This window comes from Pipistrellus kuhlii, unplaced genomic scaffold, assembly GCF_014108245.1.
Source record: "Pipistrellus kuhlii isolate mPipKuh1 unplaced genomic scaffold, mPipKuh1.p scaffold_m20_p_16, whole genome shotgun sequence".
In the NCBI taxonomy this organism is placed as follows: domain Eukaryota; kingdom Metazoa; phylum Chordata; class Mammalia; order Chiroptera; family Vespertilionidae; genus Pipistrellus; species Pipistrellus kuhlii.
In genome coordinates, this window is record NW_023425471.1 from 2,870,717 (window position 1) to 2,883,706 (window position 12,990).

The 12,990-nt window shown below is 38.5% G+C and overlaps 2 protein-coding genes across 3 annotated transcripts in view; both read right to left on the reverse strand.

Annotated features, from left to right (window-relative positions):
• The window catches only part of VEGFD (vascular endothelial growth factor D), a 28,525-nt gene extending 19,067 nt beyond the window's left edge, over nucleotides 1-9,458 (reverse strand). For both annotated transcript variants that reach the window (XM_036439532.2, XM_036439534.2), the window contains exon 1: nucleotides 9,092-9,458. In XM_036439532.2, the coding sequence (XP_036295425.1) occupies nucleotides 9,092-9,181 (90 nt within the window). In that variant the 5' untranslated portion in view covers nucleotides 9,182-9,458. The remainder of the gene's footprint in view (nucleotides 1-9,091) is intronic.
• A 561-nt stretch (nucleotides 9,459-10,019) lies between these two features.
• Nucleotides 10,020-12,990, reverse strand: part of PIR (pirin) — a 74,681-nt gene continuing 71,710 nt past the window's right edge. Inside the window, exon 10 of the mRNA XM_036439535.2 lies at nucleotides 10,020-10,341. Within this exon, the coding sequence (XP_036295428.1) occupies nucleotides 10,229-10,341 (113 nt within the window). The 3' untranslated portion in view covers nucleotides 10,020-10,228. The remainder of the gene's footprint in view (nucleotides 10,342-12,990) is intronic.

Sequence of the window (12,990 nt, forward strand, 5' to 3'; positions counted from 1 at the left end):
CCTCAGTAGGGGCCATGCAGGAGGCAGCTGATCAATGATGTTCTCTTTCATTGATGTTTCTATGTTTCTATCACTCTCCCTTCCTTTCTCTAAAATCAATAAAATATTTTTTAAATTAAAAAAAAAAAACAACTTGGCCAAAAAATTATTTTCAGTATGCAGTCTATTTGTTCTAAATTAGGGGCATGGTTATATAAATAAATATACACATGTACAATGAAATACTATGTGAGCATCAAAACCAGTGATATAGGTGTATATTGGGAAGAATGAATTTGTATTCAACAGTGTTTTGGGAGTATATACTTTTTAGATATGATGATGTATAAAAATTGTTTTATATTTTTACTTCACATATGAAGAAACCTCCTACTCTAGATTGAAAAAAAGGTGGCCAGCTAAGCAAAGTTCCTCACTGGACCTCTTGAGAAGTATGACTCTGAGAAGTATATGCTCTTAAGCCTTTACAAACTGTTGATGTGATTTTGTCTGTGATGGTAATATTTCTTCAGGAAGTTTGCTCATAAGGGGGTGAAGTGAATAGAATTTGTATGTTTGGAAAACCCATGTGAGCAATGGAGGGAACACATTTCACACAACTTTCCCTAGATTTGCTTAGGGATTTACAAGTGTGGCCTGGGGCCACAGTAATGGGTTAGGGAGGCAGATCAGGTTGCAGTACAAATAGTTCCTGTTCCCCCAATTCTTAGCAACTTCAGTTTCACTGGAAGAGCATTTTGCGTTACACCTTTAACTTGGTGTTTAAGGCTTAGCCAAAACTGCAAAATGTCCCCTGGTTTGGGGTCCAAGTTGCACCACCAGGTTCCCAGCTGTTCTCCAGAGATATCCCCGCCATTGCCCCTCTGTTCCCATTCCTCATTCTTCTACCTGTCAAAAAATCTGTCCAGGCCATGTTGAACTTGTGAGTCCACGTTGAAGTTTTGTGACTTTACCTCCTTCAAGTCCCAAGTGGAAATAACATCTCCCAAAAAGAAGTTTTGCCTGATAAAATAAAGCCCTCTGTTGATTGAAGAGGTGAGAACATGGATCCAAAGTGTTCAAAACTGGCTTTGAATGTTACAGCGCTCTGGAAAATGTGTTGGCAGTTTCTTGTAAAGTTCAACATACATTCACCATATGAACCGTAAGTCCCACTCCTAGGAATTTACCCTTGATAAATGAGGGTTTATGTTCATAGCAAAACCTCTATATGAATGTTTATAGTTTGGCTTTCTTTGCAATAACCAAAATAAAACTGGAAACAACCCATATGTCATTTAGTGAGTGAATGTTTAAGCAAACTGTGCTACATCCATCCCACATAATACCCCTCAGCAATAAAAAAACATGGACTGTGGTACACATAGCAGCTTGGATGGCTCTCAAAGGCATTGGGAGTGAAAGAAGCCTATCTCAAAAGGTTACATACTGTACGATTCCATTTATGACAATCTCAAAAAAAAAACCACCAAAAACACCAAAATGATCATGATGAAGAAGAGATCAGAGGTTTCCAGAGGTTGGGGGAGGGTGTGAATACAAAAGAGTAGCATAAATGAAATTGTTCCTGTATCTTGATTGTTGTGGTGAGAACACAAATCTATACATGTGTTAAATTTCATAAAACTGCTCATCAAAATGCAACAATGTTGATTTTACTATATAGTCATTTAAAAAAATAAACTAAGCTGGCTTTGAATTCAGGCACTACTCCTTTTTAGCTGCTTGACTGAGGGTCAGTTTTTAAACTCCCTTAACCCTTGGTTTCCCCTTTTAGAGATGGTAATGTTAACAATGCTTCATAGAACTGATGTGGAGATCATACTAGGTCATATGTGAGAATGATCAGGTATAGAGTAGGCACTCAACGAAGTTCATTTCATTCCTCAGGAGCAGGGTATATGATCCTTTGCTGGGGTTTATGGGTCTGTTTTATGGCCCTTGATTTCCCTTAGTAACCAGAGAGGTGGGTTTGAAAAGAGCAAGATGGGGCAACTCCAATTAGAGTAAATAAAAATTAAAAAAGGAAAACTTTTCCAGGGTAAATCAAGGGCACACTTTTCCTTTTCCTTAAAAAAAAATTTTTCATGGGGATGGATATATATATATATATCCATCAAAGTGTCCCCACGGAAGTTAGACCAAGAGACTGAGAGTTCTATCCCTCGCTATGACATGTATGACCACCAGGGGGGTGGCACAGAACAAAAGAAAGCTCTGGCCAGCAGCTGGCAGCCAGGGAAGGGAGGCCCTGGCCAGTAGCCAGAAGGCCCCAATCGGCCTAGGCACCCTACCAGTGCACAAACTTTGTGCACCAGGCCTCTAGTTTTCAGATTAAAGGCCAATTTCAAAGTATCTGCTCAGGTTTTACATCTATCATTATAGATGGATAAAAAATAAAAAAAAGACCCACTTCTTAAACCTTTGTATTTTATTAGGGTCTGGCCTTACCAATAGATAGTACAAAATAGTAGGGGGCATATAACTGTGGGTACTTTCTAACAATCACTGCTCTGGCTACACCTGTTTTGGATGCTCAGCTAGAACCAGCAGAAGGCCTGGTCCTTTCTCTATGAAATCCAGAAACCTGGCCATTTTGAGGGGAATGGGGAGTTGGGAGGCTCATGCTACCAGCAGCTCTTTTAATTATTCAGTTCTATATTTAAATGCATATATATGAGAAATCCAGGTTGTTTAATTAAACTTAGACTAAAGAAAGGAACTACATATGCAGCGAAAGTGTGTGTGCATATGCTCACATTCATATATATACACATGCATGCATACACTTCTGTGAAAGTGTCTGCTTAGCTGTCTGGGTATTTTAAGGGGATTCTAACGGTTTAAGATGTCTGGGACTTTCAAAGCCTCCAATTTGATGACTATTATTGGTGGTTTTCTCCCAGTCACATTGTTTAGCATCTGGGGCTATGTCTATGCCCCCCTATACATTTTAAATCTGGGCTCTACTAAAATGTCTCTGCTCCCATTTGATGCATCTGTGCTAAGGAAATGTGGGAGCACATGAGTGTGAGATGGGTTTGAGTGGCAAAGCTCTAAAATGATGCTCTGAATAACCCCATGAGTGTGTGTGTATATATATATATATATATATATATATATATAATATAGAATATATATAATATATATCATATTCATGACTATATATATATATATATATATATATATATATATATTCATGAATTAGAGTCTCTTTATCATTGATCTCAAAGATCAAGGGCCCAATGTCTAAGGAAACAACCCAGACCCTTTATAGTAACTAGGTTGTTACAAACAATTTCACTGCCTCTCCTGTTCCTCCCACCAAGGAAGGAGTCTATTTCTCAGCCCAAAGACGTTGGGACATGCTTTGACCAATAGGATACTTGACACAAGCAAAGGACTCAAATGTACTTATGATTGCACAGTTCTCCTAGATTTCCACCATTACCACAAGCACCTGCTCCTTCTAGCCCACTGATCTGAGGAGGAGGAAAGACATGTGGGACAGACCCATGGCTTGAGTATTGACTCCCAGCCAACCCCCAGAAATATAAGTGAGAATAGATTTTTGATGTTTGAAGCCACTGAAATTTGGACTGCTTTGTCACACAGCATTATTGTGGCCATAATTAACTGCTACAGTCCTATTTCAAAGTAACTTCTAACATAATCCATTGGTGGGCAGAGAATTTGTATGCAGAACTTCATCATCCTTTCTACAAGGCAGCTTTGCTGAGCTGCTGGAAGCCCAGTATGCCCCCTTTCATCTTTCTTTCTAAAGATGCAGTGGCTCCAGGTGAACACCCACTGCTCTCCTCCTCCTCACCAATATTCTCTGCATTCTCTAAAATTCTCAATGATCCTGAGTCTTGCTGTGACAGTGTAGTTATAAACCAAGCACACTATTACAAAAGCTGCTTTTACTTTATCGTTCCTTTTGGGGAGTCTCTTATTTAGGATGAACTCGGGGTATTCATTCAACCAAAATTACACTCTTCCTAACTCTCTCCAAAATAAAACAGTAGGCAACAACAAAATATTTGCCATAGCGATATTCAATACATATCATTTTTCTCTCTCCAGGAACTGTTTTAGCCAAACCTAGATTTCAGGAAAACAGTATTTTTCTCCATGTGAGTGTTATAGCTATTTAGGTTACAATGAATAACAAAATGAGACTCATTATAAAGAGTTCCTTAAAATATTTGGTATTAAAATGAGCCTTTCCACAGATCAAATTGAACTTTTTTGGCTGTTGGTAAGACGCACATAACTAAGACCTCTTTAGTTTATTAAAAACATCACTTTCACTCATAAGCCTGGCACATGGAAGACATTCCACAAATGTTTACTGAACTGAATGTAGAGCTTTCCTTTTTCAGGGAAAAGGAGCCCCCTGAGCAGCAGAAATACTTCTGAGTGTCTTACTTCAGTGAGTCTATCCCAGTGTCCAACCCTGGCTGTTTCCCATCTCAAAGGCACATTGAGAAACATTTAGAAGCAACTCAAGTTGTGTGTTTGTCATTAATACTGTTCACCAAATATTTACAGCTTTCTACAATATGAGCACATGGAAGGATTGCACTTCTGGGCCCCTTGTGGTTGATGAGGGGGTGAGTCAAGGGCTTATGAACAATAGTGATGTCTGTCACTCCAGGCCAGAGCATTTAACTGTCAGGCAAGACACTCCAGGGCTGTCCTTTTCTCCATTATGGTAATTAATGACATTCAAGAATGGATGCTAGCCAGTATCATCCTGATGTAGAGTTGACCCTGGAGGAACCAGGATGGTCATGTGTTATGAGCAATAAATAAGTCTCTATTGTTTGTGAACCCTAAAGATTTGGGGTTGTTATTTCAGCATGTTCTGGTCTAGCCTGACTGATAACATTTCTGACCAGAGTACTTTGCCATAATTTACCACATCTTCACAAACCCAGCTGGTGTAAAATGAAAACATAGACAACGCTTCTCAAGGATCTCAAAGATGAGGGAGATCATTAAGTTGTTCAAGCTTTAATTAGATCTGTTGTGTGGCTAGATTCTGCTTTGCCCATCTCTCATTCTGTGACCACCAAGCTGGAATGATTGGCCAAGGTGACTTCCTTCTATAACTGGCTCCTAGAAGTGAACACCTTATAGAATAGCTTGCAGCTAGAAGGACACTGAAGGCTTTTTTGATACCTCCACCAAAATATTCTCTAATCCCCACAGGAAAATATCCCAGGGTGAATATATTGCCTTATAAAAATGCTTTAGGATTTAAAAAAAAATGAAATCAGTCAAACCATAATAAGAGTTGATGTTGGAGACTGTTTAATGTAGTAGTTCATAAATTGGGTAGGTCAAAATTGTAGAAGCTTAGGCCACCAGTCAGTCAACAAATATCTTAGTATCCACTCTATTACAGGCTTTGTACTAGGTGATTGGGACACTAAAGTACTAATAAACAAGAAAATGACAAGTCCCTGTTCTCAAAAAGCTTTCATTATAATGGAGGTAAACAAAGCAATAAGCTTAGATGCAAGCAAACAAAAATGAATAGTGTAATGAATATAGATCAGGATTGATGAACTATTACCTGTAGGCCAAATCCAGCCTACAACCTATGAGCTAAGAATTATTTTTTTACTTTTTTTGTTAATCCTCACCCAAAGATGTTTTTTTTCACTGATTTTTAGAGAGAGCGGAAAGAAAGGGGAGAGTCAGAAACATCAATGTGAAAGAGACACATCGATTGCTTGCTTTCCGAATGCCCCCTACCAGGTCTGGGAATTAAGTCTGCAACCAAGGCATGTGCACTTGACTGGAATTGAATTGGGACCCTTCCGTCCATGGAAGATGGCTTCCCCTAGTAGCAGAAACAGTGTTGGCCAGAATGTGAATAGCAGGACAGTGAGGTTGCAGGTATTTATTTGCAAATGTCCAGTGTATCTCACTATTGTACTCAGGACTGTCACATACATGTATAGGTCTATGTGGATGGAGCATCCTAGAGTTGTGCAGTGCATACCTGCACAACTGTATATGACTATACTTCCTGTATAAAAAAAAGCTAAAGAACACAGACACAGAAATAGATCTCACATCTAGACGGTTAATCTGGTTATATTATTGAATGTGTAAAAAGGCATTGGGTTAAGGAGAAAATGTGTTCTGCTTAGATAGAGAAACTTAGCAGCTAGATAGTATTTACAGGTTTGAGTTGAGATTTTCAAATGTATTTATCTCAGTTCACAAATTCCATGCACTGCTTACCCCAAACAGCTCTCTCGAGTACAAGTGGCATGGCTAATGAAGTTAGGATGCCATATACTCAAATGTCATTAAACACAATTGTCCAAGGTATTAGCAGATGTTTACATGGTTGCTACAGAAAAAAAGTATTCACAGATTCATGTAACTATAGTAGAGGCAACTATATTCTAAGATGGGAAAGAAAAAAAAAAAACACAAAAAAAACCAGGAAAATGTTCAAGACCAGAAAGTAAGCACTATGGGGGAATTTGGGGGAAAGGGTGATCTGGGGATAGAACTGGCATTGCCATCCATTCTGGAAAAGAGGTGGCTAGAAGAGGGGAGAGTAGAGAGAAAAACCTTCCCCTGGACCTACTACTGAGGAGGACCCTGAAAATGTTGTATAATAAATAAAACAAATTCATCTCAAAAAGCAAAAAGTAAAATTCATATCCAAGTATCCAAACCACTACTATCCTGAATATGATTTCATACTAAACTTTGATTTAAATGAGAGGAACATTAACACTAAAAAACATATTTATTTCTTTTTAGATTTTCTCTTAAGAAAAAATTGAAAGGAGAAGGAAAAACAGAAATTTTGGTATAGATGTGACTGAGTGGTGAGGGAAGGATAAGGGGGTTTATCATGCATATATACAATACTAGAAGTATATAAACAATACTAGAGGCCCAGGGCATGAAATTCAAGCATGGGTGGGTCCGTAGGCCTGGCTGGTGATAAGGGCCGATTGGGGACTTCCAGATGCCAGTGGGGCCTTCCTTCCAGATGCCAGCCAGGACTTTCCTTTGTTCCATGCCACCTTCTGGTGGTCAGCGCACGTCATAGAGAGTGATCAAACTCCCAGTCTCTGGTCTAACTCCCAAGGGGACACTCTGCATAATATATGCATGATAAACCCCCTTATCCTTCCCTCACCACTCAGTCACATCTATACCAAAATTTCTGTTTAACTATAGGCAATCTTTACTTAACATCAGACATATTTAATTTAGCTGAGGATTGGGTGAATATATGCTGAATATATATATAGCTTTGCTTTTTAAAGGAAAGTCTAATATATATGAAGAAAATCATTAATAATATCATTAAACATATAATGCTGTATCTTCCATGTGAAAGGACATGTTTTCTGTCACATGCAAATTCAACTGCTTTCCTCTGTTGCCCCATTAAATGAGTTTCTGTGGCAGCAGTAAATCTGAAACCTTTAAAAACTCACTGTGCCTAGGGTTAGGGTTAAAGGATTCTTGGTGTCTGTGCTCTTTAAGAATTGAACAACTTCAAGAACAGTACTTAATTACAACAAATCAGTCTCTTCCTGTCCCATCAAATACACTGACGTTTTCAAAGCACAATGGGAACCTTTTAAAACTCCATGCAATAATACTGGGGTGGGGCCGGGACCAATTTGGCTCAATGGATAGAGCCTCGGCTTGCGGACTGAAGGGTCCCGGGTTCGATTCCGGTCAAGGGCATGTACCTTGGTTGCGGGCATATCCCTGGTAGGGGGTGTGCAAGAGGCAGCTGATCGATGACTCTCATCGATGTTTCTAACTCTCTATCTCTCTCCCTTCCTCTCTGTATAAAATCAATAAAATATATTAAAAAAATAATAATAATACTGGGGTGGGGATGGGGGTAAAAGTGCAACTCCATTAACTCTGCACAGCTAAACCTGAGTTTTGTGCACGTAAAAGCTCAACAGTCTAAAAAGTCTTACATGCTTCAAACAAGTCAGATTTCTCTCTCTCCTGTTAAATAGGCTCAAAATTGGATTCCTTTCCACCTGGCATTGAAATCCAACATGGAGGCTGGTGGCAATGAGGGGGCGCTAAATAATGGTGACCTCTCCCGTGCGTGTTTGGAATCTGGAGAGTTAGAAAAGTATAAACTACTGGACAAGGTGTCTCGCTAGCCCTAGCACAGAGTTCACCCTTTAAAGATATACTGCATATCTGTTTATGTACTGTATGTTTATCTGTGCTTTAGACATTACAAGAATAAGACTTTCCAGCCCCAAGGACCCATTTCCCCTATTTGGGGGCACAGTCACCCCTGGTGAAAATGCATGTCTTAACAGCAGCTACAAAAACTCAAGGCCACATTTGATTGATTGCTCTCAGCCAGAAATTCCTAAATCAATAGGAATTTAGCACTCTTCAGTTAAAACAATTATATCAGAATCATTTTCAAAATAGAAAGCAAAAAAAAATATTCTATGAAATACATAAAACATACTGCTCAGTCAGTAACATTACAGTTTATTTTTTGCATTACTCTCAGTTTATTGGGCTCTATCTAATGCTTGCTCATAGAATCACAGATTCAATGACTGTTGAATTTTACAAGTTTCAAAGAGCAAAAAACTAAATTAACTTCCAAGAAAATATTTTTCTAGATGGTGGTGATGAGTAATTTGGAAAACCAGACAGAAAATTTCTGTGGCAAACACATAGGTTTCCATGGACAGAAGTAATGAACTAACTAAATTAACTACTATTTGCTGCTCACAAACGACCTGAAAATAAATGGCCACAAAGTTGTGTGTCACAAAAATAAGTCAGTGCTTCATTAGAAAATCGAATCACTATGCCATCCACATATAAAATTGAGGGGAAATTTGCCCATTTGAAAAGATTCCAGAATATTCGTTCCTATTCTTTTACATCCCAAAACACCCCTCAGCATTTTCAAATATTCATAGAAAGCATCATAGGATGCCTAAGAAACAAAATACTCATTAACAAACGGAGGCTGCAAAAAAGAAAAGTCTTCCATGTAAGCCAATAAAAAGTCTACATCATATTAAAAACTGAGCTCACCTACCTTCGTTGATCCCTGTTCATCGCTGGAGTCTTGCACCAATTGCAGAGAAAACATCATGAAAATATTCACCAGTGCCCACTGTCTGTACATTTTGAACACTTGAATACCCACTGATTACCAAGTAGTTGACAATAGATAGCTAGAGAAAACTGTTTCAAAAGGCATTCTCCAGAAGGAAAGTCTGAAACCCCAAGATTTCACATGGAAAAATAAACAATAAGTTGTGATAAAAATCCAATGAAATGATTTCAATTAGTCAAGGTACGTTTTTGCACAATCTTAGGCAGACAGAGAGATGAAAACAATTTAAATGTTCTCATGCTCCAGGAATAATCAGGAGGTGGACATGTTTTCCCTTGCAACGAGAAAGCACTTTAAATCCATTCCATGCCCAGCAAATTAAAAAAAAAAAATCTTTCTACCCTATGCCCCAGGTTCTAGTAAAGAGGTGGTGTGGCCACCAAGGTTCGCAGCTACGGAAAAGCTGGAACCCAATTCTCAGTTTATTGGGCTCTATCTAATGCTTGAAATCTAAAGAGATTCCAACTCCTTTCACAACCCTCATGGAAGCTTGCGGGAGCATGTGTCTTAAATCTGACACAGATTTTGGCAGAATGTGCTGGGAAGTCTTGGCTGTTATCCTGTCACATCCCTACCAATAGCGAGGATGTTTTAAAAACTGACTCCAATGTGCAGGACTGCTGTTATCCTAATGCAGATAACCTGTAATGTGAAACCTCTGCACATAGGCATGACTCTGTATTGAAATTGCAGTGCTCAGTAAGGGACCTCAGATGCTCATGACATATCAACTGCCAGTGACACACAGAAGCAGTCAAATATGCTTTAAAATCTCAGACATTCACAAAAATAACAAAATGTCCATATACACATGAGAAGCAAACATACATAAAATGAAGGGTGCTGATTTTTAAAGAAGCAACCATTAGGTTTATTTGTATGTACCAGGAAATATCTCATGTACATTGCTATAAAGACCATGCTGTCACGTGTGTGTGGAATTCTTCAGAAGCACTGGTGAAGTCAGCTTTGGAGATTGAAGGCATTGACTGAATGGGTGCCACAAATGGCACCATTTCAGAGAGCATCGAGACCTGCTCTTGTGCTTGCTCTTCACTAGTTTCCAATCTTTGACTTCCAGGTCTTGGCTCTCTCAAATCCATTTTTTGCATTTCTGAAATCAAGAATGGCCTGAGAAATCTCTTCATTGGTGTTCATCACGAATGGACCTAAGGCAGAAAGAGACATTCAGAGAGTTCTGGGTGACGACTACATGTGCTTTTACCACTAGAAATGGTATATGCTCCTGTCGTTCTTAACTTGAAACAATTCCAGGCACATCCGAACAGTGAAAGGTTATTTTCACAGCATCCAATCTCCGAGGATGGTAGCACATGTTTCTTAACTAGGGCTGTGTTTGATTATAAAGACCGAACTTGAGATAAACAAAGGCAATTAGATCCTCATTCATCCATTGCAAAGTTGTCATCAATAATTGCAGTTTCTTTATTCAAAACATTCTTAGGTTTGGTTCTATAACAATCATTTTGTAGTTGTTAGGCTTTTTTTTTTCTTCCTTATTTTTGGAGGTAAAATTGACATGCAACATTATATTAATTTTGGGTGTAAATATAATGATTTTATGTTAGTATATATTGTATAACGATCACCACAATAAATCTAGTTAATACCCTTTTTTTCTTGTGATGGGATTTACTGTAGTGCTAGCTTTATAGCATTAGCTAATCAGTAATTGAGCCAAACTGGTACAAAGAATTGGCAGATCTCATCCTAATTTGGTGTCTACACAGTATATGAGACTATGTACTTACATGGCAGGTATAAGTCATTTTGAAAAATATGTTTTATTGATTTCAGAGAGGAAGGGATAGATAGAAACATCAATGGTGAGAATCATCGCTCGGCTGCCTCCTGCCTGCCCCTTACTGGGGATGGAGCCTACAACCTGGGCATGTGCCTTGACCAGAAATAGAACAGGAACCTGGTTCATGGGTTGATGCTCAAGCACTGAGCCACATTGGCTGGGCATGTAATTTTTGAAGACTAGTAACAGTTTGTTGACAATAAATAGGAAATTATAAAAATTTCAAATAAAGAAAACATGATATTTTGGATTTTCTAAAGCTGGCAAACTTTTTTTGTAAAGGGACAAATAGTATATATTTTAGATTTTGTGATTAGTCTGTTTCAACTACTCAGCTCTTTCATTGAAGCACAAAAGGAGCCACAATCCATATGAAAATGAACAGGCATAGCTGTGTTCCAATAAAACTTTCTTTACAAAGATATGCAGTGGTTTGCTGGTCCCTTTGCCTAATTCCTAGGTTTAAATTCAGGTTTTCTAAAAGTGCAGAAGTCTGTATCTTCCCTTTTTTAAACACATTTTAGCGACAAAGGGACATTTTTCTTGACTGTGCACTCCCAAGATCTCCGGGATAAACAAGACCAGCTCATTGGTGGCATTTACATGTCTTGGAAGCAGTTGACAGATTTGTCCATTCAGTATATTTCTTCTACCAGTCTGCAGAGGGTCCTGACATTCCTTTTATAAAAGTTCCTCATCTAAGGGGCCTTCTCAGTGAGACCCAAGTTAAAATAGAACTATATTACTTAGAATTTATTCACCACTGTTAGCATATCAGGGCTTTGACCCTCACTATAATATGCCTTGATGATGTTGAGGCCTTTGGAGATGTTGCAAGGAATAGGATTATCATTCAAGGAGAAGAAACAGGCAGAAAGCCTCTGAATTCATTTATTAATTCAATTACCTACCTATTGAGTATTTATTGAGTGGGTATTAAAGGACAAACATTGTGCTAGGAGCTAATGATTAATGACAGACTCTCTTCCTCCAAAGACTTCAAATCTATCACACAGACAGATATGAAAACAAATTATTACAAGCACTGTGATACATGAAGTGACAAAAGTATGTAAAATGTATGGAATCAGTACAGAAAGGGGAAGAAAGGTCCAGTAAAGGATTCACAAAGGAGGTGATATTCAAACAGGATATGTGAAGGAATGGCATTTCGGGATTAGCATATTATAAAAAATTGAGAATGGAGGCACAGTGTTTGAAGGAAGGATCAGAGGGAGGAAAGAATCAGGGGATATGATATATAGGAAGAGGCCAGACACCTTGACACTTTGAATTCCATATACTGAAAGATGTTTGGACATAATTCTGTAGGTGACCAGGAATCACCGAGTTAAGTAGAGAATAACATGATCTGATTTGCACTTATTGAAGAAGACTCTGAAATCCAGATAGAGAGTATGTCTAGTCTGGGAGACTGGCTGATGGTAGGATTGTTAAGGATAATTGAGATACAGGCCATAGGAAGCTGTGGGGAGAGCAAGGATTTCAGTTCTGGCTATTTTGACATGAAGGTGCTAGAGACAATAAAATGGCTTCCTGCCAGAGGTGGTTAGTACATTGTCAGAAATATAGATCTGGGGTTCATGAGAGAAATTTCATCTGGAGTCTGGAGATGGAGATTTGGATGTTCTCAGGTAGGAAAAATTGAGAGAACCCTCATGAGTGAAATAATTAAGTCCAAAAGCGCACCCTGGAGAAGCCATGTTTTTAAAACACACATGGAGGAAAGTATTGGAACTTGGAAAATGAGAACAGGACTGATTTCCTGCATATTACAATTTTGCTATAGTTTAGACTTGTGGAACAATTCTCTCATCCCCTAATTATTTTCCTGTAAAATCAGTGCACTTCTGGGCTTCCATTTTGACACTTTTCTTTATAGTGTACACATGAATCATCTGGAATCTTATAGAATTTTATATTTTGATTCAGGAGGTCTGGAGTAGGGTCTGAAACACTGCACATCTAACTA